The 24,812-nt window shown below is 45.1% G+C and overlaps 1 protein-coding gene across 1 annotated transcript in view; it reads right to left on the bottom strand.

Moving 5' to 3' along the window:
* The window catches only part of LOC137096601 (IgGFc-binding protein-like), a 154,383-nt gene that overhangs the window by 27,449 nt on the left and 102,122 nt on the right, over positions 1-24,812 (bottom strand). The window contains exons 67-75 of the mRNA XM_067466288.1: positions 23,222-23,398; positions 20,261-20,463; positions 17,845-17,989; positions 15,732-15,976; positions 11,982-12,152; positions 11,104-11,231; positions 8,150-8,418; positions 2,476-2,687; positions 382-526 (exon numbers count right to left, since the gene is read on the bottom strand). Coding sequence (XP_067322389.1) covers positions 382-526; positions 2,476-2,687; positions 8,150-8,418; positions 11,104-11,231; positions 11,982-12,152; positions 15,732-15,976; positions 17,845-17,989; positions 20,261-20,463; positions 23,222-23,398 — 1,695 coding nt within the window. The remainder of the gene's footprint in view (positions 1-381; positions 527-2,475; positions 2,688-8,149; positions 8,419-11,103; positions 11,232-11,981; positions 12,153-15,731; positions 15,977-17,844; positions 17,990-20,260; positions 20,464-23,221; positions 23,399-24,812) is intronic.

Genomic DNA, 24,812 nt, shown 5'->3' with positions numbered 1-24,812 from the left:
CTCTCAGATCTATGAAATGCAGCCCATGCATGCAGTGCGCATTATCCACTAGATGTAGAAATGTGAGGCTCCCGCCCTTTTCCTTCCCACCTGAATCATTCACCAGTTCTTGGCCTGAACATATTCTGGATTTCTATCAAGAATGGTAGCAAAGGGTCTAGTGCAGCCCTTGCCTTGTCCCCAAACTGGTTGTCTGTCATAGATGTGGGCAAAACGTCAGGAGAGAACGCTTCTGGAACATGGCCAGGCAGCCCGGAAGACTCACAGCAACCCAGTGATTCTGGCTATGAAAGCCTTCGACAACCCACTGCAATGCTTCTATTTCTCCCATCATGTGCAACAGGGGAAAGGGTTTCCTATGCAGTGAAGGTGTCTGCGTACCTGTTGTTTTGCAGCCGTACTTCCCGTTCTTCTTGAGCTGGCAGATCTCCCCGACGTCACACCCGAAGCTCTGGCACTTGATGAAGCCTCCCGAGCGGCAGCGGCATTTCTGGGTGCAGTGCCGGGTCACCCAGCTCTCCCCCACCTGGCAAAAGGGAAGGGACAATCCAGGAATAAGAGCTCGGCACAGGGTCAAATGTCCAATGGGACCTCAAGAGGCAGGGTCTTCTTGGTGGCTGCTCCAAGGCTGCGGTTCTTTCCTTAAGAAGGCTGGGAGGTCCCTCCTTATAATCATAGAATCCTAGAATCCTAGAGTTGGAAGAGACCTCATGGGCCATCCAGTTCAACCCCATTCTGCCAAGAAGCAGGAATATTGCATTCAAATCACTCCTGACAGATGGCCATCCAGCCTCTGTTTAAAAGCTTCCAAAGAAGGAGCCTCCACCACACTCCGGGGCAGAGAGTTCCACTGCTGAACGGCTCTCACAGTCAGGAAATTCTTCCTCGTGTTCAGATGGAATCTCCTCTCTTGTAGTTTGAAGCCATTGTTCCGCGTCCTAGTCTCCAGGGAAGCAGAAAACAAGCTTGCTCCCTCCTCCTCCCTGTGGCTTCCTCTCACATATTTATACATGGCACTCATCATATCTCCTCTCAGCCTTCTCTTCTTCAGGATAAGCATGCCCAGCTCCTTAAGCCGCTCCTCATAGGGCTTGTTCTCCAGACCCTTGATCATTTTAGTCACCCTCCTCTGGACACATTCCAGCTTGTCAACATCACTGGAGCCCCCGATGGCGCAGTGGGTTAAACCCCTGTGCCGGCAGGACTGAAGACCGACAGGTCACAGGTTCCAATCCGGGGAGAGGCGGATGAGCTCCCTCTAATTAGCTCCAGCTCCTCATGCAGGGACATGAGAGAAGCCTCCCACAAGGATGGTAAAACATCAAAAACATCCGGGCGTCCCCTGGGCAACGTCCTTTCAGACGGCCAATTCTCTCACACCAGAAGTGACTTGCAGTTTCTCAAGTCACTCCTGACACGACAAAAAAAAAAAAACAAAAAACAAAAAACAAAAACAAAACATCTCCCTTCAATTGTGGTGCCCAGAATTGGGCACAGTATTCCAGGTAAAGTGGTCTAACCAAGGCAGAATAGAGCATGGGGAGCATGACTTCCTTAGATCTAGACACTCGGCTCCTCTTGATGCAGGCCAAAATCCCATTGGCTTTTTTGCCACCACATCACATTGTTGGCTCATGTTTAACTTGTTGTCCACGAGGACTCCAAGATCTTTTTCACACGTCCTGCTCTCGAGCCAGGCATTTCCCCCCTTTCTGTCTCTTTGCATTTCGTTTTTCCTGCCTAAGTGGAGTATCTTGCATTTGTCCCTGTTGAGGTTCATTGTGTTCGTTTTGGCCAATCATCTCTCTAATCTGTCAAGATCGTTCTGAATCCTGCTCCTGTCCTCTGGAGTCTTGGCTATCCCTCCCAATTTGATGTCATCTGCAAACTTGATGATCATGCCTTCTAACCCTTCATCTAAGTGATGAAGGCTGAGAGGAGATATGATAGCCATGTATAAATATGTGAGAGGAAGCCACAGGGAGGAGGAGGGAGCAAGCTTGTTTTCTGCTTCCTTGGAGACTAGGACGCGGAACAATGGCTTCAAACTACAAGAGAGGAGATTCCATCTGAACATTAGGAAGAACTTCCTGACTGTGAGACCTGTTCAGCAGTGGAACTCTCTGCCCCGGAGTGTGGTGGAGGCTCCTTCTTTGGAAGCTTTTAAGCAGAGGCTGGATAGCCATTTGTCAGGGGTGATTTGAATGCAATATTCCTGCTTCTTGGCAGAATGGGGTTGGGCTGGATGGCCCAGGAGGTCTCTTCCAACTCTTTGATTCTATGATTCTATGATTCTAAGTCTAACTTGCTACACTTATGCATACATATACCAATCTCACCCCCATCTCTGGAGATTATAGTTCCAGAATGGATAGATCTGCCGGATGTATTTAGAGCGGCATCCTGCACAACCATGATGCCCCAGTCCCATCCCTATGAGAAAGAGAAAGGGAGGCAGAGGATCGAAGGGCTCACTTTGTAATAGTTGTCATCCTTGTCGCGACACCCGCACTCGCTGAGCGGCACGCACTGGTCATCACTGAGGACGCACTCCTCGTCGCAGGTGCACCCTTCCAGGCACTGCCCAGCTGGCTTCTCGCAAAGGTCCTTGGCATAAATGTCGGTGCAGGTTGCAGGGCAGGGGGAGGCACAGTCCGTGTAGTGGCTGTTGGGCGGGCACGGCAGGGCTGCGGGAAAGAGAACCACGGGATCATTATTTATTTATTTATTTACAGTATTTATATTCCGCCCTTCTCACCTGGCAGGGGACTCGGGGTGGATTACAGTGCCTATATACATGGCAAACATTCAATGTCACAAACACAACATATATAGACAGACGCACAGAGGCTATTTAACATTTCAGCTAGGGCTGGGCGGTTTCGTTTCGTTAATTCGTAATTCGTTAAAAATTCGTTATTTTCTTTTGTTAACGAAGCGATAACGAACCATCCTGGAGCAACTTAAAAACGAAACGAATTTTTCAATTCGTTTCGTAAATGCTTCGTATTTCGTTATGTATTCGTTTCGTTATTGGATTGAGGTCGTTTCGTTATTTTTTCCGCATGTCTGGGGCAAGTTTTATAGTTGTTTTTTGTTTAATTAGTGAAAAAAAATTATAATATCACACCAACAGTCAACCACAGAGGGAGAGGGAAGCTTCAAAAGTTTTTTTAGCGTATTGCGCGATTGCGGCCGCCATTAACGAATCGATTCGTTATTGTTTTGTTATTGTTTTGTCATTTTTTTACCATTTACAAAATTTCGTAAATAGCGAACTTTTTTTAAGGAAAATTTCGGAATTCTTTTAAATATCGAAACGCAAAAAACCCCAAAAAACGAATCGATTTTAGAAACAAATTTTTCCGTTGTTACCCAGGCCTAGTATTTATATTCCGCCCTTCTCACCTGGCAGGGGACTCAGGGCGGATTACAGTGCACATATACATGGCAAACATTCAATGCCATAGACACAACATATATAGACAGACGCACAGAGGCTATTTAATAATTTGGGCGGTTTCGTTTCGTTAATTCGTAATTCGTTAATAATTCGTTAATTTTTTCAATTACAAAACGATAACGAACCATTCTGGAGCAATTTTTTTAAAAAACGAATTTTTAAACGCGTTTTGTAAATGCTTCGTATTTCGTTATTGTATTCGTTTCGTTACATTTTGAGGTCGTTTCGTTATTATTTCTGCATGTGTGGGGCAAGTTTTTTGTTTAATTAGTGAAAAAAAAATAATATCACACCAACAGTCAACAACAGAGGGAGAGGGAGGCTTCAGAAGTTTTTGGAGGTTTTTTAGCGTATTTCGCGGTCGCGTCCGCCATTAACGAATCGATTCGTTATTGTTTCGGAAATCGATTCGTTAATGTTTTGTAATTTTTTTCACATTTACGAAATTTCGTAAATATCGAACTTTTTAAAAGGAAAATTTTGTAATTATTTTAAATATCGAAACGCAAAAACCCCCCAAATACAAATCAATTTTAGAAACAAATTTTTGCGTTGTTACCCAGGCCTACTATTTAACATTCCAGCTTCACGAGGGTTTGCTCAAATTCCGGCCATCGGGGAGCTGTCGCTTCACAGTCCGCTTGTGACACCGATTGAGTACTTCCTCATTCTTTGCATGCTCACTGGAGATACTGTCCACAAACTCTCAATAAAAATCCATGAGCAGGTTAGCCCCTGCTAAATCTCATTTGAAGCCAGAAATTCCCATAGAGACCAGACTACTGGAAACTGGGAAACCCTGGAGGTTTGTACTTGATACTAAACCATGCTTGGTCTGAGGAAATCCCCCTCACGGGCACTCTTAAATCCCAAAAAACTGATTCCAGCTAACTCTAATCTTTCAGTTTCAGTTGTCGGATTCTCTCGGACCTACGTAAACATTGAGCCTCCCTGCGGTTCTGGCTTATCTCCAAATTGCGACTGTTATCATTGGCCCAACCAGGTGTCGTTATCTTGCAAGTTCAGGCCAGGAGGAAAAGGAGTGAATTTTCTTCTCTCAGTCTGACAGGAACTTTCTCATGAGAACTTGGCTTTTCCCTTAAAGCCTCTAAATCAAAGCCTGTAGGATTTTTACTGCCCAAAATGTCTCCATCTTGAGCCTCGTCCTCACGGATCACTTCAGCCTCACTATCCAAACTAGGCTCATCAACATTTGCATCACTTCCTGACTGCGAGAGCCATTCAGCAGTGGAACTCTCTGCCCCGGAGTGTGGTGGAGGCTCCTTCTTTGGAAGCTTTGAAGCAGAGGCTGGATGGCCATTTGTCAGGGGTGATTTGAATGCAATATTCCTGCTTCTTGGCAGAATGGGGTTGGACTGGATGGCCCAGGAGGTCTCTTCCAACTCTTTGATTCTATGATTCTATTCTATTCTATGATTCTATCAACATTAGGCAATACAATCAGAGATTTAGGCTTAGGTTCACACTAGGGCTGGGCGGTTTCGTTCGTTAATTTCGTAATTCGTTATTAATTCGTTATTTTTTTTATAACGAAGCGATATTGAACCATTCAGGAGCAACTAAAAATCGAAACGAATTCTTCAATTCGTTTCGTAATTGTTTCGTAATTGTTTCGTAATTGTTTCGAAATCGGTTCGAAATCGTTTCGTTATTATTTCCGCATGTCTGGTGCAAGTTTTATAGTTGTTGTTTGTTTTATCAGTGAAAAAAAATATAATTATCACACCAACAGTCAACAACAGAGGGAGAGGGAAGCTTCAAAAGTTTTTTTAGCGTATTGCGCGATCGCGGCCGCCATTAACAAATCGATTCGTTATTGTTTCGTTATTGTTTTGTAATTTTTTTACCATTTACGAAATTTTGTAAATATCGAACTTTTTTAAAGGAAAATTTCAGAATTCTTTTAAATATCGAAACGCAAAAAACCCCAAAAAACGAATCGATTTTAGAAACAAATTTTTCCGTTGTTACCCAGGCCTAGTATTTATATTCCGCCCTTCTCACCTGGCAGGGGACTCAGGGCGGATTACAGTGCACATATACATGGCAAACATTCAATGCCATAGACACAACATATATAGACAGACGCACAGAGGCTATTTAACATTCCAGCTTCACGAGGGTTTGCTCAAATTCCGGCCATCGGGGAGCTGTCACTTCACAGTCCGCTTGTGACACCGATTACTTCCTCATTCTTTGCATGCTCGCTGGAGATACTGTCCACATACTCTCAATAAAAATCCATGAGCAGATTAGCCCCTGCTAAATCTCATTTGAAGCCAGAAATTCCCATAGAGACCAGACTACTGGCAACTGGGAAACCCCGGAGGTTTGTACTTGATACTAAATGATGCTTGGTCTGAGGAAATCCCCCTCACGGGCACTCTTAAATCCCAAAAAACGGATTCCAGCTAACTCTAATCTTTCAGTTTCAGTTGTTGGATTCTCTCGGACCTACGTAAACATTGAGCCTCCCTGCGGTTCTGGCTTATCTCCAAGATGCAACTGTTATCATTGGCCCAACCAGGTGTCGTTATCTTGCAAGTTCAGGCCAGGAGGAAAAGGAGTGAATTTTCTTCTCTCAGTCTGACAGGAACTTTCTCATGAGAACTTGGCTTTTCCCTTAAAGCCTCTAAATCAAAGCCTGTAGGATTATTACTGACCAAAGTGTCTCCATCTTGAGCCTCGTCCTCACTGATCACTTCAGCCTCACTATCCAAACTAGGCCCATCAACATTTGCATCAACATTAGGCAATACAATCAGAGATTTAGGCTTAGGTTCACACTAGGGCTGGGCAGTTTCGTTCGTTAATTTCATAATTTGTTATTAATTCGTTATTTTTTTGATAACGAAGCGATATTGAACCATTCAGGAGCAACTAAAAATCGAAACGAATTTTTCAATTCGTTTTGTAATTGTTTCGTAATTGTTTCAAAATCGTTTCGAAATCGTTTCGTTATTATTTCCGCATGTCTGGTGCAAGTGTTTGTTTTATCAGTGAAAAAAATATATAATTATCACACCAACAGTCAACAACAGAGGGAGAGGGAAGCTTCAGAAGTTCCCCCTGTCCCATTTGGAGGTTTTTTTAGCATATTGCGCGTTCGCGTCCGCCATTAACGAATCGATTCATAATTGTTTCGTAATTGTTTCATAATTTCCGAAATTTCATAAATTTCGAACTTTTTTAAAGAAAAATTTCGGAATTCTTTTAAAAATCGAAACACAAAAACCCCCTAAAAACGAATCGAGTTTAGAAACAATTTTTTCCGTGGTTGCCCAGCCCTAATTCACACATAGGCTGAGTCCCAACACTAAATTTCCCACTTGACAGATGCAACTGTCTTTCAGGCTACAAAGGTTGACAGCAAGCTAGACAAATGGTCGGGAGCTTACTCCGACCCAGGCTGGCTTTGAACTCATAACCTTTCGATCAGTAGTAATTTTAATGCATCTGAGTCCCAACCAGTTGCGCCACAGTCCGGTCCATGGATTGAATACATTGTTTGAGGCCTATAAAGGTCTGGCAAGGCTGAAGATTGATGAAGATGTTGAACTGCATTGAAAGGCTCAGGAGAGAACCCTCATTATGGCCCCTCTCTCCAGGAGGAATAGAATCATAGAATCATACAATCAAAGAGTTGGAAGAGACCTCCTGGGCCATCCAGTCCAACCCCATTCTGCCAAGAAGCAGGAATATTGCATTCAAATCACCCCTGACAGATGGCCATCCAGCCTCTGCTTAAAAGCTTCCAAAGAAGGAGCCTCCACCACACTCCGGGGCAGAGAGTTCCACTGCTGAACGGCTCTCACAGTCAGGAAGTTCTTCCTAATGTTCAGATGGAATCTCCTCTCTTGTAGTTTGAAGCCATTGTTCCGCGTCCTAGTCTCCAAGGAAGCAGTAAACAAGCTTGCTCCCTCCTCCTCCCTGTGGCTTCCTCTCACATATTTATACATGGCTATCATGTCTCCTCTCAGCCTTCTCTTCTTCAGGCTAAACATGTCCAGCTCCTTAAGCCGCTCCTCATAGGGCTTGTTCTCCAGACCCTTGATCATTTTAGTCGCCCTCCTCTGGACACATTCCAGCTTGTCAATATCTCTCTTGAATTGTGGTGCCCAGAATTAGACACAATATTCCAGGTGTGGTCTAACCAAAGCAGAATAGAGGGGTAGCATTACTTCCTTAGATCTAGCCACTATGCTCCTATTGATGCAGGACAAAATCCCATTGGCTTTTTTTGCTACCACATCACATTCCTGGCTCATGTTCACCTTCCTCCCCACGAGGACTCCAAGATCTTTTTCACACGTACTGCTCTCGAGCCAGGCATTGTCCCCCATTCTGTCTCTTTGCATTTCATTTTTTCTGCCAAAGTGGAGTATCTTGCATTTGTCACTGTTGAACTTCATTTTGTTAGTTTTGGCCCATTCATCTCTCTAATCTGTCAAGATCGTTTTGAATTCTGCTCCTGTCCTCTGGACTATTGGCTATCCCTCCCAATTTGGTGTCATCTGCAAACTTGATGATCATGCCTTCTAGCCCTTCATCTAAGTCATTAATAAAGATGTTGAAACCTCTCACTTAGATGGGCTCCTTCCGCCCAAGAAGTTGCCCCTTCTCCTCCCTCCTTCTCCGTCCCCAGTTTCCTTCATCCCCACTCACGGCAGAAGGTGCTGTTCCTCCACTTGAGAGCCACTCCTTCGGTCTTGCAGGCGTCGGCGTAGGCCTGGGTGATGGCACACAGCGTGGAGAGCATCCCATCGTACTTGCACATGTCAAAGATGCAGGTCTGAATAAAGAGCTCTGGCTGAACCAGGCGGTGGCAGGGCACAAAGGGGCCGGACTGCAGGACGTGGCATTGCTCCTCCACAAACGGATGCAGCTCGGCAGAGCAGGGAGGGCCCAGGTCCTGGCGGTCATCTGGCAAGCAGCTGCAATGCAAAGGGGAGCAAGTGGTCTGGGTCAGGAGCAGGAAAGTGACCTCCTACACCTCTCTCTCCTCTAACTCCTTGAATAATAATAGTAGTAATAATAATAATAATAATAATAATCATCATCATCATCATCATCAGTATGGAGTTCAGCTTAGACAAATGAGAGGAAACCACAGGGAGGAGGGAGCAAGCTTCCTTTCTGCTTCCATGGAGATTAGGACAAGGAAAATGGCTTCAAACTACAAGAGAGGAGATTCCACCTGAACATGAGGCACACGTGAGGCAGATGTTGTGAACAACAAAACAAAGCTGGAATGTGTCCAGAGGAGGGCAACTAAAACGATCAAGGGTCTGGAGAACAAGCCCTATGAGGAGCGGCTTAGGGAACTGGGCATGTTTAGCCTGAAGAAGAGAAGGCTGAGAGGAGATATGATAGCCATGTATAAATATGTGAGAGGAAGCCACAGGGAGGAGGGAGAAAGCTTGTTTTCTGCTTCCCTGGAGACTAGGACGCAATGGAACAATGGCTTCAAACTACAAGAGAGGAGATTCCATCTGAACATGAGGAAGAACTTCCTGACTGGGAGATCCGTTCAGCAGTGGAACTCTCTGCCCTGGAGTGTGGTGGAGGCTCCTTCTTTGGAAGCTTTTAAACAGGGGCTGGATGGCCATCTGTCAGGGGTGATTTGAATGCAATATTCCTGCTTCTTGGCAGAATGGGGTTGGACTGGATGGCCCATGAGGTCTCTTCCAACTCTTTGATTCTATGATTCTATGAAATGTGCCACAGTGGCATTAAAGAAAGGGAAAATTACTCATAGCAAGGGCATGGAGATGCCAAACGGACAAACTATAAAGTGCAATCAGCCTGAAGCCTATAAATATCTGGGCATACTACAGTTGGATAATATCAAGCATGGTCAAGTGAAAAATGTAGTCAGCAAAGAATATATCCAAAGAGTCAGAAAGGTTTTGAAGAGCAAATTAAATGGTGGAAATACAATCAAGGCTCTCAACCCCTGGGCCATCCCTGTCATTAGATACATGGCTGGGATTGTGAACTGGACACAAGCAAAACTGGAGGATCTGGACAGAAAAATAAGGAAACTGATGACAATCCACTCCTTGTGACACCCGCATAGTGATGTCGACAGACTTGACCTGCCCAGAAAATCAGAATCATAGAATCCTAGAATCAAAGAGTTGGAAGAGACCTCCTGGGCCATCCAGTCCAAACCCTTTCTGCCAAGAAGCAGGAATGTTGCATTCAAATCACCCCTGACAGATGGCCATCCAGCCTCTGCTTAAAAGCTTCCAAAAAAGGAGCCTCCACCATACTCCGGGGCAGAGAGTTCCACTGCTGAATGGCTCTCACAGTCAGGAAGTTCTTCCTCATGTTCAGGTGGAATCTCCTCTCTTGTAGTTTGAAGCCATTGTTCCACGTCCTAGTCTCCAAGGAAGCAGAAAACAAGCTTGCTCCCTCCTCCCTGTGGCTTCCTCTCACATATTTATCCATGGCTATCATATCTCCTCTCATCCTTCTCTTCTTCAGGCTAAACATGCCCAGCTCCTTAAGCCGCTCCTCATAGGGCTTGTTCTTCAGACCCCTGATCATTTGGGTTGCCCTCCTCTGGACACATTCCATCTTGTCGATATCTCTCTTGAATTGTGGTGCCCAGAATTGGACACAATATTCCAGGTGTGGTCTAACCAAAGCAGAATAGAGCATTGGGAGCATGACTTCCCTAGATATAGACACTATGCTCCTATGGATGCAGGCCAAAATCCCATTGGCTTTTTTTGCCGCCACATCACATTCCTGGCTCATGTTTAACTTGTTGTCCACGAGGACTCCAAGATCTTTTTCACACGTACTGCTCTCGAGCCAGGCCTCATCGTCCCCCATTCTGTCTCTTTGCAGAAGAAGAGGAGGAGAAACTGCTTCAAGTGGAAAAGACAAAGAGGGAAGACCGTAAAAACACAATCCAGAGCAGAAGAGAAATCTGGCAAAAGAAGACTCTCCATGGACAGTTCCTGGCAAAAATTGAGAGCCAAATTGACAAAGAAAAAACATGGCTGTGGCTCACAAATGAAACTCTGAAAAAGGAGACGAAAGAGTTCCTGATTCTGGCAGCCCAGGAACAAGCCATTAGAACCAAGGCCATCAAAGCCAGAACTGAAAAGCTGATGACAGATCCCAAGTGTAGACTCTGCAAGGAAGCAGATGAAACAATAGCTCCCATCCTCAGCTGCTGCAAGAAGATTGTGGGCAGATTACAAGCAGAGGCACAACACCGTTGCTCAGATGGTTCATTGGAACTTGTGTCACAAATACCATCTGCCTGCGAGAAAGAACTGGTGGGATCACAAGCCAGAAAAAGTTACAGAAAATGAACACGTCAAGCTACTCTGGGACTTCCGGATTCAGACACACAGAGTTTTGGAGCACAACACTCCTGACCTCACAATTGTGTTAAAAAACGAAGTATGGATCGTTGATGTCGCAATCCCAGGTGACAGCAGGATTAATGAGAAACAACTGGAAAACAACCTGCTAACTAAAACATCCCCTGCAGCAGGGAGCTGTCCACTCTCTTTTTGAAGGTGTTTGGACAAGGAGACCCCAACACCCCTCTGGGCAAAGGGGTCCATTGCTGAACTGGGAGCAAGGGAAGGGTTTACCTGGCATCACTGTCACTGTCCACCTTCCAGCTGTTCCCGAACTCAGTAACATTTTGGGCCTGAGTTCCATCTGGCATCAGCAGCTCATCTCCCTGGAAGTCGTTGTAGTTCCCACAAAGGCCGCAAACCTGGAAGCCAAAGTCAGATGACATCAGAGGGGGGCCAAAGCAGCATGGTGTGTGTATGTATGGGGGCTATGGGACTGTATGGGTTGGCCCCCTTCCTCACATTTCTCCAGGCCAAGTTGTACTCCCCCCCCCCCCCAATCAATTGGCTCCCATGAATCTGATCTGGGTTGTAGTGTGAATTTTGGAAGAGCTTTCCAAGAACCTCAGCCAATTTTAATGTATTGTCGAAGGCTTTCATGGCTGGAATCACTCAGTTCTTGTGGGTTTTTTCGGGCTATATGGCCATGTTCTAGAGGCATTTCTCCTGATGTTTCGCCTGCATCTATGGCAAGCATCCTCAGCCAATTTTGTTTACTTGGGAAATGCATCATTACAAAGTATGTGAAGACATACAGCATTAGAAGGGGATTTGGTCACTTCATGGGTCCATCCATTAATAGTGAAGCCATTACATAGAGCTCCTGCTTCCAAAGGAAGTCTATCTTACAATGACGAGTGGGAGCAATTTGCTATGGAAAACACTTAGCTTGGAATTCTGCTTTCCAGGCAAAGGATGATGGGACAAGCAATCCTTTGACCTAACTATGTCAAGCATAGTCTTGAACTTGGCAAGTTTCTTCTTATGGGAGATTCAAGACCCTTTGGGTGCCTGTGTGTAGTCATGGAAGAACCCAGCAGCATGCCCTCCCTTTCAGGAATACAGCCAGCTCTGTTGCCAACGGAAGCAATGCCTGCGGCCCACAGACTCACCTGGGAGAAGTAAGTGCCCGGGAGGCTGATCTCCAGGTGTTGGTCCCCATCATATTTCACCATCAGCCCAGAGTTGGTCTCCAAAACTAAGTAGTTGCCCACGTTGCCCACAGAGATGCTCTTGCCACTGGTACGCCTCTCCGCCGGGGCGTAAGCTCTCTCCTGGTCGAACTGCAGGGGGAAAAGAGACCCCGTCAGGGCTCTGGCCTTGCAGGACTCCCCCTTCGGCACGTCTTCGCTCAGGCCCCATCTACACTGCCATATAATGCCGTTTCAGAATGCAGCTAAAACCCATTCAAATACAAACGTCATTCCACCCCTAAGACCCACCCAATAACATCCTAAGAAGATTAAGGCCTAAAATGACATTATGGAGGAGATGAAAAGTGCTAAAAAAGAAAAACTGCTAAACTGACAATAACTGACCCGGGACTTTTGGTGTAAACAATATGTTAACAAAATACAAGTTGCAAATTGTTATCCAAACAAAACTATGTTAACATAAACCATGTAAATACACTGAATATAAACCACACTAAGAAATTACAAGTCTGAGTGCTACTTGGTTGTCTCACCTTCTAAAAAATTCACCAAAATCACAATCCAACAGGATCATCTGTCCCCTCACACTCACACAACTCTCTTCAAACATCTATAAAATAATCAAGGAACACTGGCACATTATCAAGGATGTTCCAGGCTGCCAAAATACACCGATGGTAGCATACAAACGCACCAAAAATTTAAAGGACATGTTGATCTCACTAAACCTACCATAAAAGGTCCACCTAGTCTTAGAGGACATACGTATTGTGGGCACTGTGAATGTTGCTCCCAATCCTTGAAGACTCAACAATTCACATACCCAACCTTGAAGGTTACTATACCCTTAAATGATTTTACTACCTGCTCCACAGAAAACGCTATATATAGCATTTTATGCCCATGTGACCTTCTTTATATTGGAATGACAAGTAGATCGGTCAAGGTCAGAATTATGGAACATCGCTCACGCATAAAAAACAAATACAATGACAGTACTCTTTATTGTCATTTTCTGGAGAAAGGACATACACCTACCAGCTTCAAGTTTTGCATCATAGAAAAAATTCACACTAAGCCACATATGGATACTAAGAGTTATCTTTTGCAAAGGGAAGCATTTTGGAGTTTTTCCTACCAGTCTTAACAATAGACTGGACCTCCGCTGCTTTTTGTAATGAGCCCTATTATCCACCTTATCTACTTGTAATTTACATTCCAGCTGACTGTTTGTAATTAGCCTTGCCTTTAAATCCTTGCTTCTGTGTAACTGCATTGCTCACTACTGAAGACCAAACTGTAGGGCCAGCGTCATCTCATTAATAACGTGAATAATAATGTGTGTGTAGTCTATTTCACTGGAATGCATGTCATTATCACTAAATGTTTTTGGTTTCGGTGCCTTTTTGGCAAGTCTATTATGTTGTTTGTTATCACCCATTTAGGAATGTATGGTGAACCACCCACTTTTATAAAGAAGACAAAATCCTGAAGAAGGGGAAATCCCCTGAAACAAGGCAACCTCAGCCCGGGGATCCTTGTCACATTATAATTCGGATAAGCATTAATATTTGGCAATACTTTGAACTGGACAGCAAGTATTATAATTTGGATAATATTTTGAATTGGACAGCAATTTGAACTACTTGGACTGCATTTTGAAGACAGTTTACTTTTTACTTTTTCAAGGACTACGAGATAATCAAGAAGCACTCAGACTTGTAATTTCTTAGTGTGGTTTATATTCAGTGTATTTACGCAGTTTATGTTAACATAGTTTTGTTTGGATAACAATTTGCAACTTGTATTTTGTTATTGTTATAGATATCTGTTTTTCCTTGATATGTAAACAATATGTTGACATGGTCAGAGACAAGTTAAAGAAATCAAAACATCAGTTCGGAATGAATGCAGTAAGTTTTAGCTGAATAGCAAGCTGTCAATCAAGAGAACAACAACTGGAAGACTGCTACATAAAGAGATACTATTCTCTTGGAAAAATCTGTCAGACCTGTAGGAACACCATTCTGAAATCATTCTGAACAGAGTCCTCCTCTCAAGAAGATGATCAAGGTTGGTAAGCATGAATGATGAATGAATGGATTAGGAGTGAATGTTAGAGTATATGTGAATGTTCCCTTTTTTGTCTGTGTAACCTATATAGTTATTATAAAACCCAGTACTGGAGTCTGTGTGTCTACTTCTTTCTCTGAAAGTGCCTGTTGGGAATCAGCCTGTGTTTGTGTTTCAGGATCCTGATGTGGGAAATGATGTTGCTGAGGCAGAGGTACAAGATGGAGATGGTTTGGTCAATGGTTTTCATACACACATTGACAGAGAGGCCTCAATGCAAAGGGCAGTTTCTCATGAGAATATTCCTGCTGGGCCTAGCAATGATAATTCACTCCCTCTCTCTGTGAGCTCTCAAGATTTGGGTTTGGAAAACAATCTGACACCTGGGAATTTTAATGAGCAGCCAGATAAGGAGCTGAAGAATAGGCGATTGGAGATTAGCCAGGATCGGCAACAATCTCAGTATTTACATTGCTCCGAAAGGCTGCGGCTGATAAAGGGAAAATGTGGAGGGAAACAAAATCAATTTCTGAGTTTTGGGATATAAGGTTTGCTTCAAGGGAAAACCTGTCAGATCAGGCATCGTTTGGAAACCAAGTTCTTGTGCCATGGAAGTCTTGTTCAAGGGATCTTGTTTCTGTGGAATTTTTTAGTGTTTTGGATTGTCTTTTAGGGCTAGGCGGTTTCATTTCGTTAATTCGTAATTCGTTAATAATTCGTTAATTTTCTTGATTACGAAGCGATAACAAACCATTCTGGAGCAATTTTTTTAAAAAACGAATTTTTAAATACGTTTTGTAAATGCTTCGTAATTCATTATGTATTCGTTTCGTTATCATTTTGAGGTCGTTTCGTTATTATTTCCGCATGTCTGGGGCAAGTTTTATAGTTGTTTTTTGTTTAATTAGTGAAAAAAAATTATAATATCACACCAACAGTCAACAACAGAGGGAGAGGGAAGCTTCAGAAGTTCCCCTTGTCCCATTTGGAGGTTTTTTAGCGTATTTCGCAGTCACGTCCGCCATTAACGAATCGATTCGTTATTGTTTCGGAAATCGTTTCGTTAATGTTTTGTAAATTTTTCACATTTACGAAATTTCGTAAATATCGAACTTTTTAAAAGGAAAATTTTGTAATTATTTTAAATAACGAAACGCAAAACCCCCCAAAAAACGAATAGATTTTAGAAACAAATTTTTCCGTTGTTACCCAGGCCTATTGTTTTTGCATCCTGCTTGATTCCTGTCTGGATTAATGCTGTCTTGGGTTGCCTATATTTCTTGTGTGGACATTGCTTTGGGTTACTACTGTTTATGGACTAATACTTTTTGGAACCTTCTTATTTCCTTACAAGCATTTATTTCTTCTGGCTATTTACTAAGTTTCAATAAAGGAAGATTTGATTCTTCACTCTTCGTGTGGTGTGTTTTAAGTCAGAGGGCTTCTTCTGGACCTGGAGTGCAACTGTGTCTGATGCTCTCTGTCCCAAAGAAAATGGATCAAACAACATTTTGAAGGTTCAAAACATATTCATAACAACTGTGTTCATTCTACCCTGTAGATTTGCTTCTAGTTTTGCTTGGCCAATGCCACAAGCAGTTCAATCCCCCAATCTGTCCAGGTTCCCCTCCATACCAGGATTCTCTTGTTCTTCTGGAGGGTGACCCGAGTGCCATGGAAATCAACATAGACTTCTCGCAGGTAGGTGGCACCCCACTGGCCTCGGTCTTCATTCCTCCCACTCACGGTGAAGGGGGTGGCAGTGCTGTTGTTGCTGCAGAGGGTGGCCAGGGTGTAGGTGCAGCTGCCCAGGAAGGTGTGCATCACCTTGTCGAAGGTGTAAACGTGCGGGTCTCCGGCCACGTGGCATGATGCCCGGTCTACAAAGGGAAGGGGAAGGTCAGAACCATGCACCCATTTTGAAACTGAGGCCAAAGGAAGCTAGAGGATGAATATGATCCATCAGGATCAAGGAAGGGTTAGGAGATGGATCTTGTTTCTCTACCCCACACTAGCACAGGAGTTGGAAACCACCACATATTGTCTTTCAAGAGCAACAGAGGATTGGGATCAACTATTCATTGGCAGAGAAATCACAACTGTGATTTTTGGCTAAAGAATCTTACCTGGGATGCTGGAGAAAGCTGCAATGGGGCCAAATGGACTCTCAAGGTTCTGTATAAAGGAAGCTGCCTATGCTGCTATGTGGGGATCTGATCCCCACCACCACCATCCTAAGTCTGATTTTGAAAGTCAAGTAAGGTCACCTTTGGATAGGATTGGGATAGGAGACCACAAGAATTTCACAGGGAATGAACCCTGTGACTGCCAATCAGAGCGGTTGATATTGGCCTAATGCAGTGTTTCTCAACCTGGGGGTCGGGACCCCTGTGGGGGTCGTGAGAGGGTGTCAGAGGGGTCGCCAAAGACCGTCAGAAAACATAGTATTTTCTGTTGGTCATGGAGGTTCTGTACGGAAAGTTTGGTCCAATTCTATCATTGGTGGGGTTCAGAATGCTATTTCATTGTGGGTGAACTATAAATCCCAACAACTACAACTCCCAAATGGCAAGGTATATTTTCTCCAAACTCCTCCAGTGTTCACATTTGGGTATACTGAGTATTTGTGCCAAGTTTGATCCAGATCCATCATTGCTTGAGTCCACAGTGTTCTCTGGATGTAGGTGAACTACAACTCCAAAAACTCAAGGTCAATGTCCACCAGACCTTCCCAGTATTTTCTCTTGGCCATGGGAATTCTGTGTGCCATGTTTGATTCAATTCCATCATTGATGGAGTTCAGAAGGCTCTTGATTTAAGGTGAACTATAAAACCCAGCAACTCCAGCATTACCAAATGACAAAATCAATCACCCCCAACCCCACCAGTATTCAAATTTTGGGCGTATCGGGTATCTGTGCTAAATTTGGTCCAGTGAATGAAAATGCATCCTGCATATTTACATTATGACTCTTAACAGTAGCAAAATTACAGTTATGAAGTAGCAACAGAAATAACGTTATGGTTTGGGGGTCACCACAACATGGGGAACTGTATTAAGGGGTCACGGCATTAAGAAGGTTGAGAACCACTGAACTAATCATTGGCAGAGAAAACATGACTGTGATTTTTAGCTAAAGAACCTTACCTGGGATGCTGGAGAAAGGTGCTATGGGGCCAAATGGACTCTCAAGGTTCTGTATAAAGGAAGCTGCCTGTGCTGCTATGTGGGGTCTGATCCCCACCACCACCATCCTAAGTCTGATTTTGGAAGTCAAGTAAGGTCACCTTTGGATAGGATTGGGATAGGAGACCACCAGGATTCCACAGGGAATGAACTCTGTGGCTGCCAATCAGAGCGGTTGATATTGGCCTAATGGATCAAGGATCTGGCTTGGTATCTCTATTCCAGGTTGAATCTCAGGCATCTCCAGTTGGAGACAGGAAATCCTGAAACCCCAGTGATCCACAGCAGCCTGTCAGGATGACAACATGGGCTTGGATAGATCAAAGATTTGGTTCAGTCCCTTATTAGCTATTACTGTGTTCCTCTAGCCATTACCACATGCTCCTCCTGTCAGTCCTTACAGCTGGAGGCTCTATGGCAGGCATGGGCCAACATTGGCCCTCCAGGTGTTTTGGACTTCCAAAACACCTGGAGGGCCAACGTTGACCCATGCCTGCTCTATGGAGACCACTCTCCCACATTGTCCAGCCTCTAAGTCTTGTCCACCAGCCCCAAACTCACTACTGGTGTGGCAGCCAAGCACTCCATCCTGGACACTGCATTTCTCCAGGACGCCACATTCCCAAGGTGTGCACACAATGGAGTCGCCATGTTCGCAGGTGCAGCGTTCGCTGCAGGTCTCCTCTGGGAACCAACTCTCACCCAGCTGCAGAGAGAGAGAGAGAGAGAGAGAGAGAGAAGGAAAAAGATCCATCACATCTGGGCAGATGTCTGGGAAGACTGGTGTTCCTTACCCATGTGGAACCTCACGCAAGAGAGTTCAACATATGGCCTCCCCACAAGGCTGTTTTTGCAGACTTAAGACCTCACGAGACACAGGGCTCCCCCTTCCATTTCTACACACTTTACGAACATTTGAAAGACAGAATCCCATGGAGCCCATCAAATGATGCAAGGTTACTTCCGGCAGTTCCCTGTGGGTATAATACTATTACTGCTGCCGCTGCTGCTACTATTACTACTATTACTACTACTACTGCTACTACTACTGCTACTAATACTACTATTAATAATAATAACAATAATTGCTGACGGGTTGTTGTAGGTTTTTTCGGGCTATATGGCCATGGTCTAGAGGCATTCTCTCCTGACGTTTCGCCTATATCTATGGCAAGCATCCTCAGAGGTAGTGAGGTCTGTTGGAACTAGGAAAAGGGGTTTATATATCTGTGGAATGACCAGGGTGGGACAAAAGACTCTTGTCTGCTGGAGCTAGGTGTGATTCCACAGATATATAAACCCTTTTTCCTAGTTCCAACAGACCTCACTACCTCTGAGGATGCTTGCCATAGATGCAGGTGAAACGTCAGGAGAGAATGCCTCTAGACTATGGCCATATAGCCCAAAAAAACCTACAACAACCCAGTGATTCTGGCCATGAAAGCCTTCGACAATAATTGCTGACCTCTTGCCATTAGAAATAGGCATCCCCTCAAAAAAAGAAAGCCCTACAACTGGGCTTAGAGCAGTAGTTCTCAACCTGTGAGTCCCTAGATGTTTTGGCCTTTAACTCCCAGAAAGCCTAACAGCTGGTAAATTGGCTGGGATTTCTGGGAGTTGTAGGCCAAAAGCTCTGAGGACCCACAGGGTGAGAACCTACATCAAGAAGATGGAGTGAAACTTCATAGTGTTATATGGCACTTCTCCTGTGCCACCTCACTAGTGAATTGTAGCACGATGCCACCAATGTGTACTGGGCATTAATGTCCATGCCCCATGTGTCTTAACATTGGAAAGGCCTCGTGGAACATTTAATCCAACCCATGCTCAATTCAGGATCTCCAGCTAAAGCCTCAATGCATTGCAGTCTGTGATATGCACACTATGCCAAGGCACAGGTTGTAGAAATCCACTCCTGAGGCAGAAAGTGGTGCAAACATTCAATCTGGAAGCATACGGCAAGCCATGGCTGTGCAAGTCACCTTCAGGGTGCCAGTTGGGAATGTATTACTCACATCCATATGTTTTTGTTTGTTTGTAGGGGACCTGCTAGTTTATGTTTATATGATTCTTTTTGAGCTCAGGGGAGGTGGGGTTCTCCTCCATGGGGATGGCTTCTATGGTCAAAGAAGGGACATGGGAGTGCTTCTTTTGCTCACAGCCACTGTGCTGGTAAGGCTGTACCAGGAGCTCCAACTTTATTTTCTTTCTGTTATCTGTTTGCAGTCATAGGGCAGGCCACCTGTCCATCATAATTAAGCTTTGGTTCTGCCCCTTGTTCAGGGCTCTGGGAGGGAAAGGAGCCATTTTTTTTCGTCAGTCTCACATAAGGAAGCTAAACTATAGGACGTAGACCAGCTCGTCCCGTAGAGAAGCTTCTTTTCTCAAGAACATCCGGGGAAACAGAAACGGAAATTCCAGGGAAAAGGTCCCAAGGCTCTGGCTGAGAGCTCACAGTCTCTCAGCCTCACAGCAAACAGAGGGAAAACAGCCCTGAAGTTTTCAAAGAATTCTCTGAGGGAGGACAGCATTACAGATCCACGGAACTCCAGCTGAAATATCTTCAAGCCTCGGCTGGTAGGTCTACTCAATACCTAGACGCATTTGGAATCGGTAGTAGGACCCACACTGATGAGGCATAGATAGTAAACAGCCTGGGAGAGGTTAAATAGGGCTTTTCCTTACAGAGAAAGTACAGTTAATCAAAGTCAGGTACCAGCCCATTGAGGACTAGACTAAGAAAGCCTTGAAGTGTTGTTTGAACCATTGAAAATTTGTTGTTTGTTCCATAATAAAGACTTTGTTGTATCATCAAAGACTCTAAAGACCATCACTTCAGAAAAATCCCTGAGAACCTCTCTTTGAGGCGCCCTGGCTTCCCACTGGGCTTAAAGTATACGTCCTATAGAAAAGTACAGCTGTTACAGGCCCAGAGCGTGACAGAACAGCCTCTATGACAATACAAGGAGGGACCTACCTGGAAGTACTGGCCCTGGTCATTGATGCACCCGCAGCTGCTCTCAGGGACACATTGGTCTCCACTCAGGAGGAAGCCTTCATCGCAGAAGCATCCCCCGATGGGCAGAGGGCTGCAGGCAGTGCGCAAAGAGGGGGTCACACAGCTGGCAGCGCAACGCTCCCCACAGCTTTGGTAGTGGCTCCCTGAAGGGCAGGAGATGGCTGCAAGGAAGAAATAGAAAGGAAGAGAAACTCAGTGCATTCCCACAAGGCCTTCTCCAAGGTCACCATGAGAACCAGTGTGGTGTTGAAGCTGAGATGTTGGAAGATGACTTTGGAGACCAGAGTTTGATCCCCACTCATCCAGGGATGACCTTAGGCAAGTCATGGACTGCATCTACACTGCAGAATGAATGCAATTAGATATTAATCATAGAATCATAGAATCAAAGAGTTGGAAGAGACCTCATGGGCCATCCAGTCCAACCCCATTCTGCCAAGAAGCAGGAATATTGCATTCAAATCACCCCTGACAGATGGCCATCCAGCCTCTGCTTAAAAGCTTCCAAAGAAGGAGCCTCCACCACACTCCCTCCGGGGCAGAGAGTTCCACTGCTGAACGGCTCTCACAGTCAGGAAGTTCTTCCTAATGTTCAGGTGGAATCTCCTCTCTTGTAGTTTGAAGCCATTGTTCCATTGCGTCCTAGTCTCCAAGGAAGCAGAAAACAAGCTTGCTCCCTCCTCCCACATATGGCTTCCTCTCACATATTTATACATGGCTATCATGTCTCCTCTCAGCCTTCTCTTCTTCAGGCTAAACATGCCCAGTTCCCTAAGCTGCTCCTCATAGGGCTTGTTCTCCAGACCCTTGATCATTTTAGTCGCCCTCCTCTGGACACATTCCAGCTTATCAATATCTCTCTTGAATTGTGGTGCCCAGAATTGGACACAATATTCCAGATGTGGTCTAACCAAAGCAGAATAGAGGGGTAGCATTACTTCCTTAGATCTAGACACTATGCTCCTCTTGATGCAGGCCAAAATCCCATTGGGAATATTACTTAGATTGCCTTGGTTTAATGCTATAGAATCCTGGGAGTTGGAGTTTCAAGATCTCGAGCCTTCTCTGCCAAAGAGTCCTGGTGCATCTCCAAACTGCAAGTCCCAGGATGACCCTGAGTCATGACAATTAAAGTGGTATGAAACTGCTTCATCTCAGCTTCAGAAGAAGGCAAATCTCTGAGTGTTATAGTGATCCCCATCCAGATCTCGGAACCAACTGGGGGCCCTTGGGCAAGTCACACTCTCTCAACTTCAGGGGAATGCAAAGGCAAACCTCCTCTGAACAAATCATGCTCAAAAAACCCAGTGACTTGAGGGGCCACAACAACAACTACAATAATGTAAACCTCTTCTCAGAAAGTTAACACAGTCCTTTGGAGTACAACACCACATGTGCAACCAAATGTCCTACCAGTTATGCATGCATGCAGAAGGTATATGCAATGCTCACACATGCTGAATGTGCTTCTACTTGCATAATAGCACTAATGCCTTTTCTGCAACCTTGGAATGCACCAAAGGCAAATACCCCATGGTTTCTCTAGAGCAGAGCTTTTCAAACATTACATGTTGGTGACACACTTTTTATTTTTATTTATTTATTTTGTGTACTTCTACCCCGCCCTTCTCAACCCCCGAGGGGGGACTCAGGGCGGCTTACGAAAAGGCACATCTTGGTGCCTACACAAATACAATAACATATAAAACCAGCAATTAAATGGTCAACAATTAAAACAACAATATATCACACAGTCAATAGCCAATCTCAGACACAGCGTTCGCCAACTCAGAGTTCATATTTCGTTCCACCTTGTCCAATTCCTATCCATCATCACAGTCCCTTATTCATCTGCCAGATTGCCCAAACGCCTGGTCCCACATCCATGTTTTTAATTTCTTTCTGAAGGAAAGGAGGGATGTTGCTGATCTGATCTCCCCGGGGAGTGAATTCCATGGGTGAGGGGCCACCACTGAGAAGGCCCTGCTCCTCGTCCCTGCCAATCTCACTTGTGACAGAGGTGGGGTCGAGAGCAGGGCCTCCCCAGAGGATCTCAGACTCCGAGATGGGACGTAAAGGGAGATGCGTTCGGACAGATACACTGGGCCGGAAACGTATAGGGTTTTGTAGATCAAAACCAGCACTTTGAATTGTGCTCGGAACTGGATCGGCAGCCAGTGGAGCTAACATAACAGGAGGGTGGTATGCTCCCTGCATGACACTCCAGTGAGCAATCTGGCTGCCTCCCGCTGGATTAATTGAAGTTTCCGAACAGTCTTCAAAGGCAACCCCACGTAGAGTGCGTTGCAGTAATCTATCTGGGATGTAACAAGAGCGTGGACCACCGTGGCCAGATCCGACTTCCCAAGATATGGGCATGCATCATTTCACAACAGTTTTACTAGCAAACTGGAATTTAAACCAGCAACCCAGATGTTTCTAGTTACATTCATATGACACACCTACACACTGCAGCTGACACACTAAGGCAGTGGTTCTCAACCTGTGGGTTCCCAGATGTTTTGACCTTCAACTTCAGAAATCCTAACAGCTAGTAAACTGGCTGGGATTTCTGGGAGTTGTAGTCCAAAACACCTGGGGTCCCACAGGTCGAGAACCACTGCACTAAGGTGTCATGAAACACAGTTTGGAAAGCTCTACAGTGCCTAGTCTCCTTGCTTTCCACCTGCCTTTCCATTGGGTCTCATAAAATACCCTTAGGGGTGGTGCTGGTTCCAGAATCCCCAGCCAGCATGGAGAACAACTCCTTCGGCTGTGGGATTCTGGGATGTCCAGTCTAAAAAGGTTACTGTTGCACACTTGATCTCCCTCTAAATGCAGACAAGCCAAGGCTTCTCCTCCCACCCCAGCCTTGGTTGTGCCCAGAGGGTCCCTCTGCCCAGCCTGTGCCCCACTCACGGCAGAAGGTGGCATTCCTCCACTCCAGGCACAGCCCCGCGTTGGAGCAGGACTCCGCATACGCCTGCACCCCATTGCAAATGGCTGTTTGCTGCCCGCCAGTGAGACAGGTGTCCATGACGCAGTTCTCAAAGAAATTGTTTGGATTCACCATGGGATGGCAGTCCTTGAAGATTCCTGTGCAAACAAGGGGGAAAGAAGATCTCAGAATCATGGACTTGTAAGGAATCTGTCTTATGTGGCTTGAATGAAATTGTATGAAAGGAGTATGACTGGGGCCTATGTAAGGCTGAAGATCATCATCATAGAATCATAGAATTCTCTAATCAAACAGTTGGAAGAGACCCCATGGGCCATCCAGTCCAACCCCATTCTGCCAAGAAGCAAGAATAGTGCATTCAAATCACCCCTGACAGATGGCCATCCAGCCTCTGTTTAAAAGCCTCCAAAGAAGGAACCTCCACCACACTCCGGGGCAGAGAGTTCCACAGCTGAACGGCTCTCTCACAGTCAGGAAGTTCTTCCTCAGGTTCAGATGGAATGGCCCAGGAGGTCTCTTCCAACTCTTTGATTAGAGAATTCTATGATTCTATGATGATGATGATGATGATGATCTCCTCTCTTTTAGTTTGAAGCCATTGTCCCTTGTCCTAATCTCCATGGAAGCAGAAAACAAGCTTGCTCCCTCCTCCTCCCTGTGGCTTCCTCTCACATATTTACACATGACTATCATATCCCCTCTCAGCCTTCTCTTCTTCAGGCTAAACATGCCCAGCTCCTTAAGCCGCTCTTCATAGGGCTTGTTTTCCAGACCCTTGATCATTTGAGTCACCCTCCTCTGGACACATTCCAGCTTAGAGTCAAATTGTGGTGCCCAGAATTGGACACAATATTCCAGGTGTGGTCTAACCAAGGTGGAATAGAGGGGTAGCATGACTTCCCTGGACATAGACACTAGGCTCCTCTTGATGCAGGCCAAAATCCCATTGGCTTTTTTGCCACCACATCACAATGTTGGCTCATGTTTAACTTGTTGTCCACGAGGACTCCAAGATCTTTTTCACACGTACTGCTCTTGAGTCAATGCAACCTCAATGCCCAATGCAACCTCAATTTCATAACTTCCAAACACGATGAGTCCAAGATGTCAATGCAGGTGCTGTGAGGTCCCCAGTCTGTCAGATGGTCAGTGGTCCAGTTGGTGCAATGCCCATTGGCTGTGGGCCCATCATGGAAGTGGTGACTCTCTCAATGTTTTTTCTTGCAGGGTTGCGCAGGACATTCTCTTTTGGGACCTGCTATAGGGATTGTCCACCTTAATCTGGCCTTGGCTGCCCTTTTTGCTGAAATGACTGCTACTATGTGCTCCGAGAGAAATACAGAAAGCCCTGAAAGTGGCATCTCTTGGTGGGAGTTAGGAGTTCTCTTGGGAAAGGTAGTAGCCCCCATTGCTTTTGGGTAGGTGGTTCTGAGGAATGAGGACCCTTCCACGCTCCCATTGGCAAGGGTTTCTCAAACTACAAGAAAGGAGATTCCATCTGAACATGAGGAAGAACTTCCTGACTGTGAGAACCGTTCAGCAGTGGAACTC

The sequence above is a fragment of the Anolis sagrei genome, chromosome 3 (genome assembly GCF_037176765.1).
Source record: "Anolis sagrei isolate rAnoSag1 chromosome 3, rAnoSag1.mat, whole genome shotgun sequence".
Classification (NCBI taxonomy): Eukaryota; Metazoa; Chordata; class Lepidosauria; order Squamata; family Dactyloidae; genus Anolis; species Anolis sagrei.
This window is presented reverse-complemented; position numbering and strand designations above follow the sequence as displayed.